The sequence below is a fragment of the Aquarana catesbeiana genome, linkage group LG02 (assembly GCF_042186555.1).
Source record: "Aquarana catesbeiana isolate 2022-GZ linkage group LG02, ASM4218655v1, whole genome shotgun sequence".
Lineage (NCBI taxonomy): Eukaryota > Metazoa > Chordata > Amphibia > Anura > Ranidae > Aquarana > Aquarana catesbeiana.
Genome location: NC_133325.1, coordinates 45,536,278 through 45,563,097, shown reverse-complemented (window position 1 = coordinate 45,563,097; position 26,820 = coordinate 45,536,278). Strand labels below are relative to the sequence as shown.

Genomic DNA, 26,820 nt, shown 5'->3' with positions numbered 1-26,820 from the left:
ATATTCAGATATTTATTTTCAGCAAGTAATGGAATCTGTCATTTCCGTTGTGCGCCTATCAGACATCCATCATGTAGTGAAAAATGTACTATTCAGTGGAAGAGAGGAAATTGACCACCTAGGACTCAATGTATATTATGGGCTAAAAACGAAAGATTATTTCTGTCACTTACAGCAGCTTTTCTGATTATGTACTCAAGTACCATTTATGAGTCAAGGATGTCACTGAGAATGCAGCCTATCCATTCATTAGAGACCAGTGACATCACTGAGAATGCAGCCTATCCCTTCGCTAGAGACCAGTGACATCACCGAGAATGCAGCCTATCCATTCACTAGAGACCAGTGACATCACTGAGAATGCAGCCTATCCAATCATTAGAAACTGGTGACATCACTGGGAATGCAACCTATCCATTCACTAGAGACCAGTGACATCACTGAGAATGCAGCCTATCTCTTCACTAGAGACCAGTGACATCACTGAGAATGCAGCCTATCCATTCACTAGAGACCAGTGACATCACTGAGAATGCAGCCTATCCATTCACTAGAGACCAGTGACATCACTGAGAATGCAGCCTATCCCTTCACTAGAGACCAGTGACATCACTGAGAATGCAGCCTATCCATTTATTAGAGACCAGTGACATCACTGAGAATGCAGCCTATCCCTTCACTAGAGACCAGTGACATCACTGAGAATGCAGCCTATCCCTTCACTAGAGACCAGTGACATCACTGAGAATGCAGCCTATCCCTTCACTAGAGACCAGTGACATCACTGAGAATGCAGCCTATCCATTCACTAGAGACCAGTGACATCACTGAGAATGCAGCCTATCCATTCACTAGAGACCAGTGACATCACTGAGAATGCAGCCTATTCCTTCACCAGAGACCAGTGACATCACTGAGAATGCAGAATGTCATACTTTGATTTACGGACTAAATTTTGTGTACCAATAAAGTACAGGCGGTCCCCAGGTTCCAAACAAAATAGGGTCTGTAGGTTTGTTCGTAAGTTGAATTTGTATGTAAGTCGGAACAGGTACATTTTTAAGTGTAACTCCAGCCAAATACATTTTATGTTATTTTTTGGATAGCATAGGGAAGGGTTTGCACCTCTGTAACATTTGTTTTGCTGTCTGTGCCTCTGTTCAGAAGATTTCACCTCACTTTCTGCCCCAATAACAATTGGATTTTGAAAATGTTGGGTGGTTGTGGAAACCAGTATTGTTTTCAACAAAGCTTCAGTGGAGACACCTTTTTCCCATAATAACTCTTACAGGAGTGAATTTCCCTTCCTAGGGGGACATTTCCTCTCACTTCCTGTTGCCTCTCTCTCCGTTTTGTAAGTACGAGTCGTATGTAAGTCGGATGTATGTTACTTGGGGACCACCTGTATTATCATTTGTATGGGGATATGCCTTTGGTGGGATTGGTTATTCACCATTTCTTTGGTATAGTACAGGGGTCTCCAAACGAATCCAGCCTGCTGCAAAATTGTATCTGGCCCTCTGATGTAAGATTGGACTCTGATGGGGACCCTGATGTAAAGGGGGACACTAATGGGGACGCTCATGTAAGAAGGGACTTTGATGGGGACTCTCGTTTAAGGAGGACTTTGATGGGGATTCTCCTGTAAGGAAGGACACTGATTGGCACTCTCGTTTAGGGAGGGACTTTGATGGGGACTCTCATTTAAGGGGGGACTCTCGTTTAAGGAAGGACTTTGATGGGGACTCTCGTTTAAGGAAGGACTTTGATGGGGACTCTCGTTTAAGGAAGGACTTTGATGGGGACTCTCGTTTAAGGAAGGACTTTGATGGGGACTCTTGTTTTAAGGAGGGACACTGATGGGAACTCTTGTTTTAAGGAGGGACACTGATGGGGACTCTCATTTAAGGAGGACTTTGATGGGGATTCTCATGTAAGGAGGGACACTGATGGGAACTCTTGTTTTAAGGAGAGACACTGATGGGGATTCTCGTTTAAGGAGGGACACTGATGGGGACTCTCATTTAAGGAGGACTTTGATGGGGATTCTCATGTAAGGAGGGACACTGATGGGAACTCTTGTTTTAAGGAGAGACACTGATGGGGACTCTCGTTTAAGGAGGGACACTGATGGGACTCTCATTTAAGGAGGACTTTGATGGGGATTCTCATGTAAGGAGGGACACTGATGGGAACTCTTGTTTTAAGGAGAGACACTGATGGGGACTCTCGTTTAAGGAGGGACACTGATGGGGACTCTCATTTAAGGAGGACTTTGATGGGGATTCTCATGTAAGGAGGGACACTGATGGGGATGCTCGTGTAAAGAGGGACTCAGATATCAATGGGAATACCGATGGGGACTCTCATGTAAGGAGGGACTTTGATGAGGAGAGTTTGGAGACCCGTGGTATAGTATATTGGTGCATTACCTTGCATTGTATCATTGAATTAATCGCATAGGTTCATTCCAACTATGCAGAGCAAGACATGTACAAATGCTTGGCATAGCATGTTACTGCAAGGAACATTGCTCTATGCATTAATTGGACGGTTGCATTATGTATTGCAATAGTGAGACTGAGCCCTTTGGGTGGTGAGCAGTGGGAACCAAGTAGGGAGCATTTGCTAATTCATAGCCCCAAGGTCCCTGGCTTCGGGAACCAGGACAGATGTAGACTTGGGACTCTCTATCCCTGGTCTGTATCTGCTGCCTGCATATGTAAGGAAAATGTCTTCCTCCATGTATCCAAAAACAAGACTTTTAAAACAAGTTCACATTATTAACCTAAAGCTTGGGAGAAAAAAAAAAAACATAAAATGTTATGCATTACCTTTTTATTTTTTAAGGTCCTCAGAAAAGAAATGGTTTGGGGGAGTTTCTGGTATATTTTTACAGTCGTAATGCCTGTTAGAAAAAATGGAAAAAGTGGCCTGGCAGCAAAGGGGTTACATTTAACTACCTGATTGAAGGGGCCCCCAGACCCAGACAGCTCTTTTCCGGCATTCTTCATTTACCGTTATGCCTAGGATGTCATTTTCATCCATACTGCAGCACTACCAAGCGGCAACGATTGGTGTAGCAAGCAGCTTTTTCTTTTCCTGGACCCCCTAAGGACACCACAGGAGATGCAGTCTCAACAGGCAAATATGTAACAAGCCATATATAAAATAATTTTCATAAACAGCATAATAGAGCTTCTTGAGGAGACGTCAACTCTACACCAACAGTGCATTCTACGTACAGTAATGAATCCAAGGGTCAGAGTCAATCAAAGGGACAGGTCTAGGAGAAGGTTTATTGAGTGAATGTTTGTATGTCAAATTGGCCTCAGGAGCTCATCCCTGCATGCACCAACATATATTCATATATGCCCAAAACCAGACAAGAATGGCAAAAACCAAAAACGGATAAAAAAAAATGGAAGGGGAGAGGAGGGGATGGGTCAAGAATAAGTGGGGATGGGGGCAAGGGAGGAGACTATGCAGTATCCATGGGTGGCATGATTGAAATCAAAACTTGGAAAACGCCAGAGGGGCCTGGCGAGGATATAACGTGTCTTATGCCTGAGAGCCCATGATGGCTTGATAATGGAGGGGCATGTGAATTTCATAAAGTAGAACCAGGTTTTGTTGCATCGATCCTCCCTATGATTAGCTGAGGCCATCAAAGTCTCCACAGCTAGATAGATGGTGCAGTGGTCTGCTTCCGAATACCATGGTACGCGAGCCTTCACCGCATTTAACAATTGCCGAAGAAGCAAGTGTTAGTAGGGTTTCACCGACATAGGTGTTAAATATAATAGGAAGGCTACGGCTTCCTAGGCATCTGTATATGCTTCTACCCTTCCCTTTTTTATTTTAATGAGTGTGTGTGATAGCGCTGGACCAATTAGTTGGGAGGCTTGGGTCTGATGAAACGCATCTTCCTTCAAAGGAGGTGATCTAGGTCAGGGTATAGTATAGGTCAGCCTTTCTCAAACAGGGTTCCTTCAGAGGTTGATAGGGGTTCCTTGACCAATGAGCATCTTCTGCCTCTCAGATAAGTAACCCATGAGACCAGTGATCTTTTTAGATATCTGTAAGGGAGGTTCTTGCCACTGACCACAAATGTAAAAAGCACACTTGCCACTGACCACCATGATAAAATATCATGAATTGTAGATCTAGTAATTATAAGCAGAGGTTCCCTGAGACCAGAAAGTTAATTGAAGGGTTCCTCAGTATTTAATGGGGAGAGGCTGGTTTAGGTGGACCTTGTTCTGGGCCAAGGTTGCTACCTCTTTGAACATAACAAAAGATGACAAGCTCTGGGGTGGGTATTAGGGAACACCTAGTACAAAAGTCCATGTCACCTGAAGGTCTTTTTTTAAATGTTTGTTGGGTAAGAGCATCAAATACAGCCAATGCATTTCAGGGGAAATGCCTCCCCCTTCCTCAGCAGCTTGAGCAGTAGATGTTGTTAAAATCCTGATGGGATACAATAGAAGACCTGTGTTAGGGCCTGATAAATCCTGTCATATCTTATTGGCGCTGTGAACTACTGACTTTTTTTTTTTTTTTTTTTTTTTCAAACCTTTTTTTTTTTTTTTTTTTAAACATTTTTATTGAACTTTCATAATACATTTTACATGAACTCACATAAGCAGTTAGTGTAGCCAAACATTGTCAAGAAAACAAGGGAATAATAACAGACAATATTCTCATTCCGTATTATTGCGCTAAGACGATATTAATACATCCTAAGAACAACTGCTATGTAGATTTCTAACTTCTTAATCTATCATGTATTAGAGCAGGGCTTGAAAACGTGCTTTGAATCAAGGAGCCAGCTAAAAAAAAGTTTGTTTTTTTTTGACTGGCAGGACTATTTTTTTCGGCGACAAAGATGGCGGCTCTTGGATTTGCACATGGAGAGGACTGTGGCCAGGCACCATGGGCATTTGACTTGTGTGGATGGTGAGTGTGTTCTGATGTTTTGTGCAGTGTGTCAGATTTTTTTTCGGAGTCGTTTTTTTTTTTTTCCGGAGTGGCAGAATTTAATGGAAGCTAAAGATTGCTTTTGCTTGCCCTGCCGGTCCCATGGACCAATTGGGGGTGATTTGTGGCTTTTGTTTTGTTTGGGGATCGTTCGGCTGTCTCATTCAGTTGCGGTGCTGCTGGGTGGGATGGCTTTTTCACTGGGTGGTTTTGGAGAATGCATGTCCTTTTGAGGCTCTTGGGGTGTCGGGAATTGAACCTTGAGGTTGTTGAAGAAGAAATTTTGTTTTTTTTTCTCACTGGGTTGTTTTGGGGAATGCATGTCCTTTTGAGGCTCTCCAGGTGTCGGGAATTGGACCCTGAGGTTGTTGGGGCTGACGTTTTTGTTGTGTATGTTGTGGCCGTGTGTGGCATTCTGTGTGAACTAGACTCCGCTCGCCTCCCTGGTGGACTACGGTGCGCACGGATTTTACAAAAAAAGGTAAAAGGTATTGCACTTACATTTATGTAAATACATCATATGCAGAGTAAAGGATTAAGCCGGCCGGCTCTCTGTAACAGCCCGTGGTTCCGGTACTTCGGTGTATCGCGGTAACGTCAGCAAGTCGCTCCTCCCTGTGCGTTTCGTCACACCTGACGGCATCCTTGGGCACGTGCCTATAATTAAGAGATCCATAGGAGCCGGTAAGAGGCAGTTTTTGTGGAGGTGGAAGGCAGACTCTCTTCTTTTATCACTACTCTCGGGTGTCGTGTGTGATATTTACACGGAGGAGACCGACTATCAATATTAACGGATTATTATTCATTCACTATTTGATCAGTTATATATTTCACTGTTTTATCAGTATAAGGTCACAGCATCAGATGTCAATTTTTTAGTTTACAGCGCGGCTTGATATTGGAAAATTGTTTATTGATGGGTTTGTCTTGCAGCAAAGTCGCAGCCGTTTACATTTATTATTCTTGCTTTCAATCTTATATTTGGTGTCGCCATATTTTGAGGATAGCGCAGTAAGTAAAAAAAACTATACCTATGTATACTATCTATGGCCCCCTCTACTTAAATAAACTTAAGATTAAAAGAAAAAAAAAAAAAAGAAGCTAAACGCAGACCCTGAGCTCCGCCACAGCTTTCACATAGTTGCAGCAAGCCGGGTAGAGGAGAACAGCATGTGTGTGTATTGGAGGAGAGTTGGGACTTGGGCGCCAACTTCAGAGCTGTAAGTTGACATTTCCATATTGAGCTCCCGCAGAAAGAAACGAAGGGTACCTGCTTTTCACTGAATAAGCATCTTGAATAATTTGCCCATATGACGGCCTTTAATTATGCAATTTCTATTTTATTTCTGAACCACTGGTGCATTAATTCACATGCATAATCATCAAAATATTTCAATAATTTGCAGCGTTATTTTACAGCGACGCAAGCCTGTCATGTGTGGCACTGTGTCATTCTGCCTACTAGGGCATAATAGTTTTTTTTGTGTGCATTGTAAATTAAGGTAAATGCTAGGTCAATTATTCTAGATTATATAAATAGATGCAAATAGCTAAGTTTAGCATGCATAAAATCAGGGATTTAAAGGTGACTTTGTATAACTCTGAATAAAGAAGGAGATAGAAGATATTGAGGGACAGTATAGGGGCTGATATACAAATAGTGATAGAAGAATAAGATAAATGGAGTGACCACCCTGATCCCAGGTTAGTGTGGTAGAGGGATGTGGTAAAGATCATATGTAAATGTGAAAAAACTTTCTGCGCTATCCCGATTGTATAAACCCCCCCATATTACTCAACTCTATATACTAATAGGAAGCAGCACCACTATGCATCCAACCATCTGTACAAAATGCAATAACTATATACAGTGCTTTGAAAAAGTATTCATACCCCATGAAATTTTCTACATTTTGTCATGTTACAACCAAATACGTAAATGTATTTTATTGGGATTTTATGTGATAGACCAACACAAAGTGGCACATAATTGTGAAGTGGAAGCAAAATGATAAATAGTTTTCAAAATGTTTTACAAATAAATATGTGAAAAGTGTGGGGGGTACATTTGTATTCAGCCCCCCCGGAGTCAATACTTTGTAGAACCGCCTTTCACTGCAATTACAGCTGCAAGTCTTTTTGGGGATGTCTCTACTAAGGATGAGCTTTAGCGTGTTCGCAAGCTGCACGTGCTGAGCCCGCCAGGAAGTCGACACTGCACATCGCTAATCATAAACAGTGAGACATTTCCCAATGTGCGGCTGCAGAGATCGGGAAATGTCTCACTGCCTGTGATTAGCTCAGTGCAGTGCCGACTTCCTGGCGGGCTCGGCACGTGCAGCTTGCGAACACACCAGAGCTCATCCTTAGTCTCTAACAGCTTTGCACATCTAGAGAGGACATTTTTGCCCATTCTTCTTTGCAAAGTAGCTCAAGCTCTGTCAGATTGGATGGAGAGCGTCTGTGAACAGCAATTTTCAAGATTTGCCACAGATTCTCAATTGGATTTAAGTCTGGACTTTAACTGGGCCATTCTAACACATGAATATGCTTTGATCTAAACCATTCCATTGTAGCTCTGGCTGTATGTTTAGGGTTTTTGTCCTGCTGGAAAGTGAATCTCCACCCCAGTCTCAATTCTTTTGGAGACTCTAACAGGGTTTTGTCTACGATTGCCCTGTCTTTGGCTCCTTCCATCTTCCCATCAACTCTGACCAGCTTCCCTGTCCCTGCTAAAGAAAGGCATTGCCACAACATGATGCTGCCACCACCATGTTTCACGGTGGGGATGGTGTGTTCAGGGTGATGTGCAGTGTTAGTTTCCCTCCACACCTAGCGGTTTGCTTTTAGGCCAGAAAGTTCAATTTTGCGCTTTGCAGTGTTAGAAGTGGCACCCCTCCCACTGGCTGTACACTCCCAATCTGTAGCTCTCAGCATGGTGTTAATCATATAGGAGGCAAGAGGAAAGAACCTTAGTGCAAATTGCTCATAAATAGTATTTATTTTCATATAATAATCCACTCACATTTCAGAAGTAAAAAAACAAGCATTTCGCAATTCAGTCCTTCAGGCTACAGCCCATTGGGCGCTAGGCATGAAGCGGGGTAGACTTAATAATGCTTATTGTGTTTGTACCTGTAGTGCAGCCCAGAAACAATAGTGCGCATTTTGCGTTTTTTTTTATCCTGCCTAATGCTGACTATGACCTTTGACTATTGAGCCAAACTTGACCCAAACACTAACACTGGCACTGACCAAGAATAAACCTTGATCTAACTACATTACCGTATATACTCGAATATGAATGTGTATGTATATATATATATATATATATATATATATATATATATATATATATAAAGGCGAGGCACCTAATTTTACCACAAAAAACTGGGAAAACTTATTGACTCGAGTTTAAGCCTAGGGTGGGAAATGCAGAAGCTACTGGGTAAACAATGCCCATCTGCAGCCTCACTGTGCCTATCTACAGCCTCACTATGCCCACCTGTATCATCAGTGCCTATTTGCAGCCTCACTGTGTCCATTTGCAGCCTCACTGTGCCCACTTGTATCATCAGTGCCCATCTGCAGGCTCACTCTGCCCATCTGCAGGCTCACTCTGCCCATCTGCAGGCTCACTCTGCCCATCTGCAGCCTCACTCTGCCCATTTGCAGCCTCATTGTGTCCATCTGCCGCCTCACTGTGCCCATCTGCAGCTGTACCTTTGATAACCAAAACAGCGGGTGTCTCCCGCTGTGTCATGCAGTTTGTTCGGCGGCCGTCCACTGTAACAAAGCCCCGCCTCCTCCTCGTCTTTGATCGATGGAACACTGATTCAGTTTCCCAGCATTGTATCAGTGTTCCGTCTATCACGGAAGAGGAGGAGGCGGGGCTTTGTTACAGTGGACGGCCGCCGAACAAACTGCATGAGACAGCGGGAGACACCCGCTGTTTTGGTTATCAAAGGTACAGCTGCAGATGGGCACAGTGAGGCTGCACCCTCACTCTAGTATAAGCCGAGGGGGGCTTTTTCAGCATAAAAAATGTGCTGAAAGTCGGCTTATACTCGAGTATATACTATATTTTTTTTATTATTATTTATTTTTTTTTTTTTTTACACAATTCTTTTTCTTTCTGCCAGGAAAGTGATATATAGAATGCATCTCTCCCCTCCATTCACAGAGAGAGAAACACAGGGGCCAGCTTCACAGTGACTGACTGATCAGTGTGGTAGCCAATCGGAGGCCAACACAGTGATCAGGTACCCTAAACGGGGGAGATCCGGGTCCTGATTGTTCGTACGGGACCCCTGGGCTGCCGCTGAGAGCCTGGTCTCTGTGCTAGGAGCGCGCTCCCAGCACAAACACAGATATGGAAAAAAGCCCAGTCCAATGAGGCCGTATATATGGGTTACGTCGGCGTGAAGGGGTTAAAAAAAAAAAAAAAATATATATATATATATATATATATATATATATATATATATATATATATATATATATATATATTTTGGTTGGTGTTCCCTTTTTTTTTTTTTTTTTTTTTTTTGGCCATGATGAATATCACCCTCATCTTTTACAGGAAATTACCATCCAGCAGATCATGGCACACTTGGACTCTATAAGGAAAGACATGGTGATTCTGGAGAAAAGCGAATTTGCCACCCTCCGGGCAGAAAATGAGGTGATTGTTCAAACTTTCCTGTCTTCAAAATAATCAAGTGTAAGAAAATACGTGTCCTTCTCCTTCCATCCCCTTCTGAAAGCTTGCCTCCAGCCTTCCCTTTCCTTCCTTAATGGTTTTCAACGCTCTCACAGATATTTGAGTTGGCAAAGCCGGTCAGTTGTCCCACAGTCACATCTTAAGCGGATTTAGGTCCTGGCGGACTCTGTGCTGTAACTGGTGACCTTGGCTTCAAATTTTAAGTCATATAATTTTAAGTCATATAATTATCTTATTCATTTTTGGGGGCTTATAAGTATATAATTTAAAGGTGACCTCCAGCCTTCCCTTCAGTCTTGTACCGGCTCCTCTTCTAAACTGTTTACTGTGATTTCACTGTACACTGAGCTTCAGGAAGCTGCAGGTAAGTCCAGAAGTGAATGTCATTTGGTTTTTTATTGATGTTTATTTTTTCGAAGGTAATAGCCTGCCCTCACGAGGTACATCGGACACAGCACAAAATCTCCAGCTTTCTACCCAACACAAAGGCTTCAGTGTGTTTTGGTTGTTAAATTGGAACTAAACTCTGCAGTACTCGCCAGCGTTCCAGTTATGCGACGTCTGTGAATTTCCTTGCCGGAGTCGACATCTTTGCTCTTCGTCTTTGTTTCGGCATGGCCACTGGAATGATTTTACACTGCCACCGAGGCACACTGGGATTGTACGCTAAGCATGAGCATTCATTATCGGAGACAGCAGACACACAACAGAATATAGTCAAAGACTATGGGCACAATACAAGAAATGGTCAGACTGCAGACATGATACAGGAGATGGTCAGAAACTGTTGACATGATACACAAGATGATACACAAGATGGTCAGAGATTTCAGAAATTAAACAAGAGATGGTCAGAGACTGCAGACATGATACAAGAGATGGTCAGAGACTGCAGACATGATCCAAGAGATGGTCAGAGACTGCAGACATGATACAAGAGATGGTCAGAGACTGCAGACATGATCCAAGAGATGGTCAGAGACTGCAGACATGATCCAAGAGATGGTCAGAGACTGCAGACATGATACAAGAGATGGTCAGAGACTGCAGACATCATACTGGAGACATGATACAAGAGATGGTCAGTGACTGCAGACATCATACTGGAGACATGACGCAAGAGATGGTCAGAGACTGGAGACATGACGCAAGAGATGGTCAGAGACTGCAGACATGACGCAAGAGATGGTCAGAGACTGCAGACATGACGCAAGAGATGGTCAGAGACTGCAGACATGACGCAAGAGATGGTCAGAGACTGCAGACATGACGCAAGAGATGGTCAGAGACTGCAGACATGACGCAAGAGATGGTCAGAGACTGCAGACATGACGCAAGAGATGGTCAGAGACTGCAGACATGACGCAAGAGATGGTCAGAGACTGGAGACATGATACAGGAAACGGTCAGAGACTGCAGACATGATACAGAAAATGGTCAGCAAGATGAGGTTTGATTTCAAACACACTGAAAAATAGATCTAAGGAGAAGAGATGTTTTCCTTGTGCTGGAACTGGGACTGCTGTGAGGATAAAGGTGCAAGAATATAATGTTCAGATGACAGTTAAAGCACTGTACTACAAACAGCCCATCCCCTCTGTTAGCTATCGTGATCTATCCCAGTGTCTGTGCTGCAAAAAAAATGCAGAAATTTGATATTCTTGTATTATACGTTCTGGTGTTATATGCTGTGTAATATACCTTTCTTTAGTATTTTTTCATGTTAGCGTTTTCCTATTTTCTTGGGAAATAAATAAGACTTTGTTTTATTAAGCCGTGTGCTTGGTTTCATAGCTAACCTTGTATTCTAGTGATATCAACAATAACATGTGATCAGAGTTTTAATAGATTAGCTAACTAGGGGAATAGACAAGGTAATACATAGGTGCAATAAATAGAGGGAATCGGTAACCACCCTCGAATAATATTTATTTGCACCAAATTACTTCACTCATGGAAGCCCTAGCAACCTCCTCGAGGAGGTTCCACAGAACACTGGTTGGGGAATGGCTGACTACAGATGATTAAACCCCCTTCCCGGGTCTTAATTTAAGATTTTCTTTTCTGTTACTTTGTAGAAAATGAAGATTGAACTGGAGCATGTCAAGCAGCAGCTCTCGGTAAGTAGTTCAGTGGGTCAGAAAAGCATGCAGGTGGCATGATTTATATGGGGTCATATGCAACATTGAGGGGTCCACCCCTTGGTCTCCCTCCCTAGTTCTGGTGACCAGGAGATGCCATTTGCTTGCAGCACCATCTGCAGAGGGGGCACCCCCTGCTTTGTTTGATCAATACATATCTTCTAATGAACCCCCCTGTGTTCCTGTGGGTTACCGTTGTATCCTGAACGCGGGCTGTGCATGGCTCTCAACTAAAGTTTAATCTAGAGCTGAACTTCAGGCAGATATCAGGGCACAATATTTGTAGCTTTCCATTCATTTAAAGATCACTAAATGTATGCTTTTAATTGCAAATATTAAGTACTGAAATTATGTTCTTGCTGCAGTGCTCATGTGCTAAGGACATGCTGATAGAAGGAGGGAGCAGAGTGACCGAGAGATGAGCTCATCGGTATTCTGCTTCTCTGTTCCCTGTCCAGTCACAGGTCTGGGGGAGGGGCAAGGCCTGTAATGGTTCCTGAATTGCAGCATAGAAAACTTGGGTCCTGCCTGTCAGGGCTGTGTATTGTGGCAGAGCTGTGTAAATCTCAGGACTGGATGCACAGAAATACAAATCCTTACACAGGTAAAAAATAGCTGTCGTATGTATATATGTATTAAGCAGTTTGCCTGGAGTTCACCTTTAAAGCAACCATTTTTTTACAGGAAAAAAGGTGAATCCCCCTGCAACAGAATACTTACCTTTGCAGTAAGTCAAATCTTTGATCTCTCGAAGGATTAAGGTTGCGGCGGGTATCTGCTGCTTCCACGTGTATATTCCATGTCTGGTCCCTCGTTTGTTTGTAATTTGACCACCAGTGACCAAACTGGCCAATGACTGTCATGATGGAGAGCCCCTTGAACCTTTCTCTGCTGCTATCCCAACTATTACGGATGGCCAATAGTGACCTGTTTTTTTTTTTTTTTTTTTTTTACTAAGCTCCTGACTTTGTAGTAGAAGTGATTTGGGGTACTATAAAACTGATCACTTCTACATGCATGCGTAGCTGCTGCTTCCACCACCTGCCTGCCATATGTCCCTGTCTCTCCTGGGTGCCCCGGGACCTCCATGGTGGGTGTCAGGAAGGAGATCGGGGGGGAATCACTGAACCTCTTTTTGCTGATCTGTCCCGGGCATTATGAGCCTGGAAGCACTCGGCTCTGAGCACTTCCGAGTTCACAGCTGGCAATCTCCAACCAACTGTGACTGAGGAAGCTGCTGATCAAGACATCACTGGTCTAACAGACCCCTTATTTAGGCCAGAAGGTATCTGTTTACATCCGTTCCGTTTTCACAGGTCTGGGCGTTGGCTGTTCCATTTAAAAAATGGAACTGAATGGATGCAGATGTAAAAGGATGATCATCCATTTACATCCATTTGTCCAAAGAAATTTTTGTCCATATTTATTTTGTCCATAATTCTTTTTGTCCATATTTTATTTTGTCCATATTTTTTGTCCATATTTTGTGCATATTTTTTGTCCATATTTTTGTTCATATTTTGTCCATTTCTTGTCTATATTTTTGTCCATACTTTGTCCATATTTTGGTCATATTTTGTAAATATTTGTTTCCATATTTCGGTCCATATTTTGTGCATATTTTTTGTCCATATTTTGGTCTATATTTTTGTTTATATTTTGTCCATTTTTTTTTTTGTCCATATTTTTGTCCATATTTTAGTCTATATTTTGGTCCATATTTTGTCCATTTTTTTTTTTGTCCATATTTTTGTTCATATTTTGTCCATATTTTGTCCATATATTTTGTCAATATTTTGGTCCATATTTTGTGCATATTTTTTGTCCATATTTTGGTCTATATTTTTGTTTATATTTTGTCCATTTTTTTTGTCCATATTTTGTTCATTTTTTTGTCCATTTTTTTTGTCTATATTTTTGTTCATATTTTGTCCATTTATTTGTCCATTTTTTTTGTCCATATTTTGGTCCATATTTTGTGCATATTTTTTGTCCATATTTTGTCTATATATTTTTGTCCATATTTTGAGTCCATATTTTGGTCTATATTTTTGTTCATATTTTGTCCATTTTTTTTTTTTGTCCATATTTTTGTTCATATTTTTGTTCATAGAAATTTTAGTCCATTTTTCATCCATCAATAGAAGGATGTAAAACAGACAGAAGAAAGAAAATTCACATTTTAGTGTGTATGCACAAAATGGAATAATATGGCTCTGGCACCGATCTATGATTGTGCACTTATTACTTTATTGTCATCATAATCAGCATAATGGTTGCCCTTAAAGGGCCGGTTGTATTTGTAAGACTATATATCCAGAGCACCAAACCTCCTTACAGATGTCATGAGCTCCACCCACCATAAATTAAGAGTCCCCCACCCTCCCTTACATCACAGTGTGGCCCCCCTTACTTTTGCTGATACCGGGAAGAACCTGGGGGTGGAGCTAGGAAGCGGTAAGTGCAGGCTCTGGAGGAGGACAAGAGGTGGGCTGGCGTCAGCTGCCAGAGTCTGCTGAAAGCTGAGACCAGGGGAGGCGGAGATGAGGGGGTGCTACGGCTGCACGGGAAGTTGCAGGATCTGTAGGAGGAGTTCTGTCCTACTCTCTGCTGCCGACAACTGAGACGGGAGAGGGGGCAGAGACGAGCCTCTCTGCGGCTGCACAGAGAAGCGTGGGATCTATAGGAGGAGTTCTGTCCTCCTCTCTGCTACCGACAACTGAGACTGGAAAAGGGGCAGAGACGAGCCTCTCTGCGGCTGCACGGGAAGTTGCAGGATCTGTAGGAGGAGTTCTGTTCTCTCTGCTGCCAACTGAGACGGGATAGGGGACAGAGACCAGCCTCTCTACGGCTGCACGGGAAGCGCAGGATCTGTAGGAGGAGTTCTGTCCTCCTCTCTGATGCCGACTGCTAAAACATGTTGGGGGTGGAGATGAGGGTGGCGCCGAGGCTGCAGGAGAGGTGCGAGGGCCACATGAACTGACCTGGTGGACCAGATTCATCCTGCTGGCCTTGTGTTTGACACATGTGGACTAGGGGGTTAACAAATGAGCTGTAGTACTTCTCTTATTCTCCCCTTCCATCTGTGTGACTAAGCCTCTTTAACACAGTCCTGCTTGTGGTCACATGTCGTCAAGTGCCAATAGTTCTTGTGCACGAAGATGGCGAGGGCCCGCCCACAAAGAAAAGCGCAAGCAGCCAGGGAACCAAAGTAAAATGTAAGTATTACAGCCTTTTCCTTTACCCCCCCCAGACTTAATGAACAATTTAACCCTTGCAATATTAAGAGTCCCACTGCAAGGGTATTTTTATTTGTTTGATACTCCTGGAGTTCAGCTTTAAAACTCCTGATGAGAAAATTGTGGTAGCCACGGTTCCGATCTTGATTTTTGTTGATCTATATTTCTGTTCTCCTTTTATAGAATGAAACAAACCAGATCCGGGCCGACACAAAACTGGACATAAACCTGGAGCGCAGTCGCCTGACCGACTTGGTAATCACCCGCCCTCCCGCGCCCCCCTGGGCATGGACATATTGAAAGATGCTCAGTATACATTCATCAAATGTCTCTGCTGCCATCCGGTGGTCACAAGCAGCAGTGACAGTGTAAAATGTTCTGTGCAATATTTTTTCCCCTAAGCACAAGGTGAGCTGTTCTACTATCTAAAGCAGCCCATGCATGTGTATTTTTTTTTCGTTCAACCAGAGGGTTGAATGAAAAAAACTGACTTGATTTCCCCATCCACATACTTGATGTAGATGGGGAAATCCTCCCGCTGAGCTGTTGTATTCCGACAGCGGGGAGACTCCCTCGCCATCAGAATACAATGGTCAGGTCTGCAGGCTATAATCCTTCTCTACTCCTATCCTATACTAGAAAAAAAAATAGAAAAACAATACACTTAATAGGTTGCCTATAAGGCCCCTTTCACACTCGTGCGACCTGAAAGTCGCGCAATTTTGTTGCAACTTGAATCAGTGCCTGTGTAATCTTGAGGGCTATGGACCTCAAGTCGCATCAAAGTCGTACCAAAGTAATGCAGGAACTGCTTTTGAAGTCGCACAGACATGAACGGTTTAGCATTGGGAATCCTGGGGTAAGACTTGTCATGCGACTCTGATTTCCAAAGTCGCAGGAAATGTCGCACAATACCACGTGAGCGATAACATGAAAACCTGCATTCCTCAGAAATTGGCATCATTATCTGTTAATGTCCAAATGGAGGTTGAATCGAGCTACAGGAAAATTAGAAACTATTTTTCAGTGGTGCACCAAAAATTCAGGATGCACTTGGCCAAAACCGAAATTGACGGTTTTTAACCACTTCCGGACCGCAGCACGACGATATACGTCCTTATTTTGAAGTGGAATATCGTTGTTATGGCAGCAGCTAGCTACCATAACCCCGGTATCCTCTTCTTCGACCGGCGGTCCGCTTTCCGATAATAGTGGTCTCTGTGGCGGATTCGCCGTGAGATCACTTTTATCGGCGGCGGGAGAGGACCCCCTCCCGCCGCGCTTCGGTGTCCTCCGCCGCTTACCAGAGCCGTCGGCAGCGGCGGAGGCGATCGGATCTTCACCCTTACTGGACATGGAGACAAGTGAGGGGAAGATGGCCCCCACCCATCTCCATAACATTGCAGAGCAGAAGCGACGTCAAAACGTCACTTCCGCCCATAGCTTTTAAAGGGCCATTTTTTTTTTTTTTTTAAATGACAACATTTTTTTTATTGCATTTTAGTGTAAATATGAGATCTGAGGACTTTTTGACCCCCCAGATTTCATATTTAAGAGGACCTGTCATGCTTTTTTTCTATTACAAGGGATGTTTACATTCCTTGTAATAGGAATAAAAGTGACACAATTTTTTTTTTTTTAGAACAGTATAAAAATAAAAGGTAAAATAAATAAGAAAAATATATTTTTTTTTTAAACGCGCCCCCGTCCTGACGAGCTCGCGTGCAGAAGTGAACGCATACGTGAGTAGCGCCCGCATATGGAAATGGTGTTCAAACCACACATGTGAGGTATCGCCGCGATCGGTAGAGCGAGAGCAATAATTCTAGCCCTGGATCTCCTCTGTAACGCAAAACATGCAACCTGTAGAATTTTTTTTTAATGGAGATTTTTAAGGGTAAAAGTTCGTCGCCATTCCACGACTGGGCGCAGTTTTGAAGCGTGACATGTTGGGTATCAATTTACTCAGCGTAACATTATCTTTCACTTTACTGTTGTCTTATTTTTTAAATCAAAAAAGTGTATTTTTCCAAAAAAACTGTGCTTGTAAGACCGCTGCGCAAATACGGTGTGACAGAAAGTATTGCAACAACCGCCATTTTATTCTCTAGGGCAGTGATGGTGAACCTTGGCACCCCAGATGTTTTGGAACTACATTTCCCATGATGCTCTGGCACTCTGCAGTGTAGTGGAGCATCATGGGAAATGTAGTTCCAAAACATCTGGGGTTCCAAGGTTCGCCATCACTGGTATAGGGTGTTAGAAAAGAAATGTATAATGTTTGGGGGTTCTAAGTAATTTTCTAGCAAAAAAAAATGTTTTTAACTTGTAAACAACAAATCTCAAAAGGAGACTTGATACTTAAATGGTTAAAAAATATATATACAGTTGTGTTCATAAGTTTACATACTCTGGCGGAATTTATGATTTCTTGGCCATTTTTCAGAGAAAATGAATGATAACACAAAAAACTTTTCTTTCACTCATGGTTAGTGTTTGGCTGAAGCCATTTATTATCAATCAACTGTGTTTACTCTTTTCAAATCATAATGGCGACAGAAACTACCCAAATGACCCTGATCAAAAGTTTACATACCCCAGTTTATAAAGGGGTTGTAAACCCTAGTTTTTTTTTTTTTTTTTTAAACAAACATAGCAGTTCATTTTGCACAGAGTGGCCCCGATCTACCTCCTCTGGGGTTCTTCTGTCATTAAGGTGAAAAATCATGAGCGTTTACAACCCCTTTAACATCCATGACAGCTTGAAGTGCCTCCTTATTGTGCATCTTGAAACAGCCACACCACGTATTTTCAGAGAATCCTGTATTTATTGTGGGTTTTTCTTTGCATCCCAAACAATTTTCCTGGCAGTTGTGGCTAAAATTTTAGTTGGTCTACCTGACCGTGGTTTGGTTTCAACAGAACCCCTCATTTTCCACTTCTTGATTAGAGTTTGAACACTGCTGATTGACATTCCCAACTCCTTGGATATCTTTTTTTATATCCCTTTCCTGTTTTATACAGTTCAGCTACCTTTTCCCGCAGATCCTTTGACAATTCTTTTGCTTTCTCCATGACTCAGAATCCAGAAATGTCAGTGCAGCACTGGATGAAAGATGCAAGGGTCTGTCAGGAGTCCAGAAACTGACCTCACTGACCTTTTATATACACACACACTAATTACAAGCAAACCGATCACAGGTGAGGATGGTTACCTTTAATAGGCATTCCATTTTTGTCAACTTGTTTGCAAGTTATCAGGCCAAAATCATGTAAACTTTTGATCAGGGTGATTCGGGTAGTTTCTGTTGTGATTAGGATTTAAAAAGAGTAAACACAGTTGATTGATAATAAATGGCTTCAGCCAAACACTAACCATGAGTGAAAGAAATGTTTTTGTGTTATCATTCATATTCTCTGAAAAATGGCCAAGAAATCATAAATTCTGCCAGGGTATGTAAACTTATGAGCACAACTGTATTTTATAAATAATTGTTTTATATTCGACTTTTTAATAATATGAATTTAAATTATTATTCATTTTTTGACGCCTATTATCAGCACCTTTTTGAAGCGGTCCTTAAGTGGTTAAAAAACTGAACCAAAAAACGCACCTCTCCTTTGAAATGCGTTGGAAAACGCAGCAAGAACGCATCAAAATTATGCCTGTGTTGCGTTTTTGATGCATTTTTTGAGTTGCATACCTATGAAAAATACACCATAAGCAAGGTAGAATCGCAACAAACTCTGGTATAATCGCGGTGCGCTTTCGGCAGCCATTATCGCCAGGTTTTTTTTTCTTTCGGCACAACGCTTAAAAGAAAACCCTATTTTTGGACAATAATTTTCTGCAGACAAAATTTCAGTGCATCGCTACTATTTTTATTACCAACGATAGTGACATATGATGCAGTAGCCCCTTAAAGTCTTACTAAACCCACAACAGTAGTAATCAGTCTGTGTATGCAGTAAAGTATGCTTGTTATACTCACAGTGGAACCTAAGGGATACATTGTGTAAAATGGCTGTTTGATCCTGTCTTCTCTGATCCTCTCCTCATTTCACTTCCCCAATCCATATCCTAATAGAACAGAGCATTGGGGACGGGCTGCACATGCTCAGTTTGGTGTGTATTGCTAGAGAGTTTTTTTTTTTTAGAGAGAGAGAGAGAGAGAGAGTGTGCATGTGATCAGCACATGGCCAATCAGCACTGTCCAGACAGAGGGTCAGGGGTCATGCAGCCTCATAGGACAGTCAGGGGAGAATGAAAACTCCTCCTACAAGCTTTAACCAGACACTGATAGGAGTCACAAGACTGCTCTAACTGCTGATGAGAAAAGGTATTTAGCAGTTTATATTTACTAAAAAAAAATGCATTTCCATGTTCTGTGTACTGTGGGAGACCAGATATAGTGAGATGCAGGGTCCTGGGTTTAGTAACACTTTAAGGCCCTGTGCACATCAAGACGCAGTGCAGGTAACTTGTGCGCGAAACGTTTCCCACACCGCATTCCAAACGCACTGCAGTTGTGATCTACAGCGGGTGTCAATGTGACACTGCTCCCAATGACGGCCCCAAATGAAGATCACAGATGCGGTGCTTTTGTCTGCACCGGATCGCATGCTTCCAAAGAACCGTGTTATCAGGTTGCAGTGCGTTTTATAAAATTAATGCTTGTACTGCTTTTGGTTCAGCCTGTTCAAAATGAATGGGCTGAGCTGCATGTGAATCGTGTTCCTGAGCGATTCCTAGTGTGAACCGGCAGCTCTAAAACTTATATCCGTGCCGATAATAACCTATTTCTTTTATCTTAGTTCACAGATCAAGAGAAGAAGCTGATGGAAGCCAGCACAGAGTTCCATAAAAAGGTGATTTATAATAATGCTCAACTTGAAATATTCTAACAAAATTAAAGGTTGCATAAAACTAAAAATTGCATTAAAATAATGTGCAAAATTTAAAAAAATCTTTTTTTTTTTTTTTTTTTTCCCCCCATTTGCAATTAACTTAACTTTTTGTACAAGAAAGATCATTTTTAGTGTAATTTTAAATTTTTATAATACATAAAAAAAAATAAATTCACCACCTAAGGTCGGCCGTATAGCAGTTTTACTGCTATGGGTGACACCTCTGCGCCGGATCACGTGTGTATGTGTGTGTGTGTGTATATGTGTGTGTGTGTGTATATATATATATATATATATATATATATATATATATATATACACACACACTAACAGGAGGGAAAGTGTGGACCCTGTGTCTCAGCAAAGCAGGGACTAGGATCCATGTCTTCCTCTAGTAAAAGCACCTCTCCCACACTGTAGTAAAACACTGGCTAGTCACACATTGTAACCCTTAGATCACGCCCTTGATGTTAACCCCTTCCCTGCCAGTATCATTAGTACTGTGACAGTGCGTTTTTTTTTTTTAGTGCTGATCACTGTTTTAGTGTCACTGGTCCCCAAAAAGTATCAGTTAGGTGTCCGATTCTCCGCCGCAATATCGCAGTACCGCTATAAGTCGCTGTTTGCCACCATTACTAGTAAAAAAAGATTAAAATATCCCATAGTTTGTAGACGCGATAACTTTTGCGCAAACCAATCAATATACGCTTATTGGGATTTTTTTTACTAAAAATATATAGCGAAATACATATTGGCCTAAATTTATGAAGAAATTCGATTATTTTTATATATATATATATATATATATATATATATATATATATAATATATCTCAGAAAGTAAAAACAAAAAAGTTTTTTTTTTTTTTTTTTTTTAAATTGGTCAGTTTTTCTTTGTTTATAGTGCAGAAAATAAAAAAAAAACGCAGAGGTGATCAAATGCCACCAAAAGAAAGCTCTGTTTGTGGGGAAAAAAGGACATCAATTTTATTTGGGTACAGCGTCGCACGACCGCGCAATTGTCAGTCAAAATAACGCAGTGCACGTATCGCAAAAAAATGGCCTGGCCGTGAAGGGGGGGAGGGGTAAATTTTCCAGAGGTCAAGTGGGGTTAAAAAAAAAATGCTACTGGTCAAAATAGGAAAACGTGTTTTTTTTTTTTGTTTTTGTTTTTTTGTTTTTTTTTTTGTTTTTTTTGTTTTTTTTTTATTTTTTTTTTAATTTATTTTTTGTCAATTGATTACATACAATATAAAATATCTTTGCAAATTTTTTTTAACGTTTTCTAAGTCCGCCTTCTCCTTTATAATAATTTAAGACTGGATACTCTTATATAACCCAGTCATGACACAATTCTTCTTGCTCATCATAGATAACCCCTTTGGTAATAAAGCGGTGTGATTCCCAGTGTACATTGTATAATTCATACACACTTGGGATTCTGTGGCTGATCTCTGTACATTATGTTCTCCTCCGAGCACACGCAGCACTCCCCAGTACAATCAGAGATCTGTTCTATTCATGGCCTGGCTTTCATCAATTACAGATGAGACACTTGTAATATTTATATCTGATTTTAGAGTAAAGTTTCTGAGATGTCAGGACTGGTTTGTCCTTTAACCACTTGACCTACGGCAGATTTACCCCCCTTCATGACCAGGCCATTTTTTGCAATACGGCACTGTGTTATTTTAACTGACAATTGCGCGGTCGTGCGCTGTACATTATTATAATTGATGTCCTTTTTTTTTTTTGATGTCCTTTTTTTCCCCACAATTGGAGTTTTCTTTTGGTGGTATTTGATCACCTCCACAGTCTTTATTTTTTGCGCTATAAACAAACAAAAAAAGCGACAAAAATAAAAAACAAAACAATATTTTTTACTTTTTGCTATAATAAATATCCCCAAATTTCTACCTCAGTTTAGGCCAATATGTATTCTTCTACATTTTTTTGGTAAAAAAAAAAATGCAATAAGCGTATATTAATTGGTTTGCGCAAAAGTTATAGTGTTTATAAAATAGGGGATAGATTTATGGCATTTTTATAATTTTTTTTTTTCTACTAATAATGGCGGTGATCAGCGATTTTTAGAGGGACTGCGACATTGCAGCGGACAGATCGGACACTTTTGATACTATTTTGGGACCATTGATTTTTATACAGCGATAAGAGCTAAAAATAGCCACTGATTACTGTATAAATGTCACTGGCAGGGAAGGGGTTAACACTAGGGGGGCAATCAAGGGGTTAAGTGTTCCCTAGGGAGGTGTTTCTAACTGTGAGGGGAGGGGACTGACTGGAGGAGGAGACAGATTGCTGTTCCTGATCACTAGTAAGGATGAGCTCCGGCATGTTCGCAAACCCCACGTGCAGAGTCCGCCAGGAAGTCGGCACTGCGCTAATCACAGACAGCGTGACGTTTCCCGATCTCTGCAGCCACGGATAGGGAAAATGTCTCACTGCTTGTGATAAGCGCTCCACAGTGCTGACTTGCTGGCGGGCTCTGCACGTGCGGTTTGCGAACACGCCGGAGCTCATCCTTAATCACTAGGAACAGACAAACTCTCTCTACTCCCCTGGCAGAACGGGGATCTCTCTGTTTATGTTGACAGATCCCCGTTCTGGCTCTCTGTGGAGCGATCGCAGGTGGCCGACGGACATTGTGGCCGCCAGGTCACGCACATTGGCCTCCGGGCACGCGCATGCGCTTCCGGCGTCGTGTGCGTGGGCCCCACTGTATCTATTGCACGAACCGGCGTACAGCTATAGAGCCAACCTGCCGCAGTATAATGATGGCTGCTGGTCGGCAAGTGGTTAAAGTAACGCAGTGCTGTGTCGCAAAAAGTGGTCTGGTCATGAAGGAGTGGTTACAAGAAAAAACTACTACTGGTCATAATAGGAAGAACATGTTTTTTGGGGGTTTTTTTGTCAAGTGATTACATAGAAAATAAAAATTTTTGCAATCACTCCTTTATGATCTAAGACTGAATACTCAGACTCTTATATAACCCAGTCATGACACGATTCTGTAAGTCTACCTTTGTTAATAAAGCGGTGTGATTCCCAGTGTACATTGTATAATTCATACACACTTGGGATTCTGTGGCTGATCTCTGTACATTATGTTCTCCTCCGAGCACACGCAGCACTCCCCAGTACAATCAGAGATCTGTTCTATTCATGGCCTGGCTTTCATCAATTACAGATGAGATGCTTGTAATATTCATATCTGATTTTAGAGTAAAGTTTCTGAGATGTCAGGACCGGTTTGTCCTTTAAAATACTGAATACAAACTAGATTTGATGTCCCGTATTTCTCCATAATGAGATCTTTTACATGGGAGTGCGAGGCCCTGCTACAAGTGTAGGCAAAGGATCAAATGTATTTGATATGCAATATTCTTTTGTATACAAAAAAAAAAAAAAATATATATATATATATATCTATCTCTCTATCTATAGATATATATATATATATATATATGTATAGATCTCTCTCTCTCTCTCTCTCTCTCTCTCTCTCTCTCTCTCTCTCTCTCTCTCTCTCTCTCTCTCTCTCTCTCTCTATATATATATATATATATATATATATATATATATATATATATATATATATATATATATATATATATATATATACGTGTATATATATATATATATATATATATATGTGTGTGTGTGTGTATATAGATCTATATATAACCAGCATCTGCAGCCAATGAACTGCAGGCACTGCGCAGATATTCTGACAGCCAGCACTAGCAGCTGTCAGAATGCAAAAGCCTAGCTTGGGGAATTCTTTCATTCATCCCATTTATATGGATAGAGGAATCTTCTAGATTTCTTGTGTTCAGCCCCTGAGTCCAGGGACTTTATGAGGGGTAAGGGATAATATAATGGGGATAGGAGGGGCTTTCAGGGACATTATGAGGGTTAAGGGGTAATATAATGGGGATAGGAGGGGCGCCCAGGGACATTATGGGGGTTAAGGGATAATATAATGGGGATAGGAGAGGAGTCCAGGGACATCATCAGGGGTAAGGTATAATATAATGGGGATAGAAGGGGTGTCCAGGGACATTATGAGGGGTAAGGGATAATATAATTTGGATAGGAGGGGAGTCCAGGGACGTTATGAGGGTAAGGGATAATCTAATGGGGATAGGAGGGGAGACCAGAGACATTATGAGAGCTAAGGGATAATCTAATGGGGATAGGAGGGGAGACCAGAGACATTATGAGAGATAAGGGATAATATAATGGGGATAGGAGGGGCGTCCAGGAACATTATGAGAATTAAGGGATAATATAATGGGCATAGGAGGGGAGTCCAGGGACATTATGAGGGGTCAGGGATAATATAATGGGGATTGCAGGGGAGTCCAGGGACATCATCAGGGGTAAGGGATAATATAATGGGGATAGGAGGGGGGCCCAGAGACATTATGAGAGATAAGGGATAATATAATGGGGATAGGAGGGGCGCCCAGGGATATTATGAGAGATAAGGGATAATATAATGGGGATAGGAGGGGCGCCCAGGGACATTATGTGAGGGTTAAGGGATAATATAATGGGGATAGGAGAGGAGTCCAGGGACATCATCAGGGTTAAGAGATAATATAATGGGGATAGGAGAGGAGTCCAGAGACATCATCAGGGGTAAGGGATAATATAATGGGGATAGGAGAGGAGTCCAGGGACATCATAAGGGGTAAGGGATAATATAATGGGGTTAGGAGGGGCGTCCAGGGACATTATGAGGGGTAAGGGATAATATAATGGGGATAGGAGAGGAGACCAGAGACATTATGATAGATATGGGATAATATAATGGGGATAGGAGGGATGCCCAGGGACATTATGAGGGTTAAGGGATAATATAATGGTGATAGGAGAGGAGTCCAGGGACATCATCAGGGGTAAGAGATAATATAATGGGGATAGGAGGGGAGGCCAGGGACAATATCAGGGTAATATCAAAGTCCATAAAGACATGGATGAGCGAGTTTGGGGTGGAGCAACTTGACTGGCCTGCACAGAGTTCTGATCTCAACCCGATAGAACACCTAGAATGGAGACAGTGAGCCAGGCCTTCTCATCCAACATCAGTGCCTGACCTCACAAATGCTCTTCTGGAAGAATGGTCAAACATTCCCATAGACACACTCCTAAACCTTGTGGACAGCCTTCCCAGAAGATTTGAAGCTGTTATGGCTGCAAAGGGTGGGCCAAATCCATATTGAACCCTACGGACTAAGACTGGGATGCCATTAAAGTTCATGTGCGTGTAAAGGCAGACGTTCCAATACTTCTGGCTTGGGGAATTCTTTCATTCATCCCATTTATATGAATAGAGGAATCTTCTAGATTTCTTGTGTTCAGCCCCTGAGTCCAGGGACTTTATGAGGGGTAAGGGATAATATAATGGGGATAGGAGGGGCTTTCAGGGACATGATGAGGGTTAAGGGGTAATATAATGGGGATAGGAGGGGCGCCCAGGGACATTATGGGGGTTAAGGGATAATATAATGGGCATAGGAGGGGAGTCCAGGGACATTATGAGGGGTAAGGGATAATATAATGGGGATTGCAGGGGAGTCCAGGGACATCATCAGGGGTAAGGGATAATATAATGGGGATAGGAGGGGGGACCAGAGACACATTATGAGAGATAAGGGATAATATAATGGAGATAGGAGGGGTGCCCAGGGACATTATGAGAGATAAGGGATAATATAATAGGGATAGGAGGGGCGCCCAGGGATATTATGTGAGGGTTAAGGGATAATATAATGGGGATAGGAGAGGAGTCCAGGGACATCATCAGGGTTAAGAGATAATATAATGGGGATAGGAGAGGAGTCCAGAGACATCATCAGGGGTAAGGGATAATATAATGGGGATAGGAGGGGCGTCCAGGGACATTATGATAGATATGGGATAATATAATGGGGATAGGAGGGATGCCCAGGGACATTATGAGGGTTAAGGGATAATATAATGGTGATAGGAGAGGAGTCCAGGGACATCATCAGGGGTAAGAGATAATATAATGGGGATAGGAGGGGAGGCCAGGGACAATATCAGGGTAATATCAAAGTCCATAAAGACATGGATGAGCGAGTTTGGGGTGGAGCAACTTGACTGGCCTGCACAGAGTTCTGATCTCAACCCGATAGAACACCTAGAATGGAGACAGTGAGCCAGGCCTTCTCATCCAACATCAGTGCCTGACCTCACAAATGCTCTTCTGGAAGAATGGTCAAACATTCCCATAGACACACTCCTAAACCTTGTGGACAGCCTTCCCAGAAGAGTTGAAGCTGTTATGGCTGCAAAGGGTGGGCCAAATCAATATTGAACCCTACGGACTAAGACTGGGATGCCATTAAAGTTCATGTGCGTGTAAAGGCAGGCGTCCCAATACTTCTGGCTTGGGGAATTCTTTCATTCATCCCATTTATATGGATAGAGGAATCTTCTAGATTTCTTGTGTTCAGCCCCTGAGTCCAGGGACTTTATGAGGGGTAAGGGATAATATAATGGGGATAGGAGGGGCTTTCAGGGACATGATGAGGGTTAAGGGGTAATATAATGGGGATAGGAGGGGAGTCCAGGGACATTATGAGGGGTAAGGGATAATATAATGGGGATTGCAGGGGAGTCCAGGGACATCATCAGGGGTAAGGGATAATATAATGGGGATAGGAGGGGGGACCAGAGACATTATGAGAGATAAGGGATAATATAATGGGGATAGGAGGGGCGCCCATTGATATTATGTGAGGGTTAAGGGATAATATAATGGGGATAGGAGAGGAGTC

The 26,820-nt window shown here is 42.1% G+C and overlaps 1 protein-coding gene across 2 annotated transcripts in view; it reads left to right on the top strand.

Moving 5' to 3' along the window:
• The window catches only part of CCDC90B (coiled-coil domain containing 90B), a 64,991-nt gene that overhangs the window by 25,351 nt on the left and 12,820 nt on the right, over positions 1-26,820 (top strand). For both annotated transcript variants that reach the window (XM_073612831.1, XM_073612832.1), the window contains exons 4-7: positions 9,563-9,664; positions 11,782-11,823; positions 15,267-15,338; positions 19,899-19,952. In XM_073612831.1, coding sequence (XP_073468932.1) covers positions 9,563-9,664; positions 11,782-11,823; positions 15,267-15,338; positions 19,899-19,952 — 270 coding nt within the window. The remainder of the gene's footprint in view (positions 1-9,562; positions 9,665-11,781; positions 11,824-15,266; positions 15,339-19,898; positions 19,953-26,820) is intronic.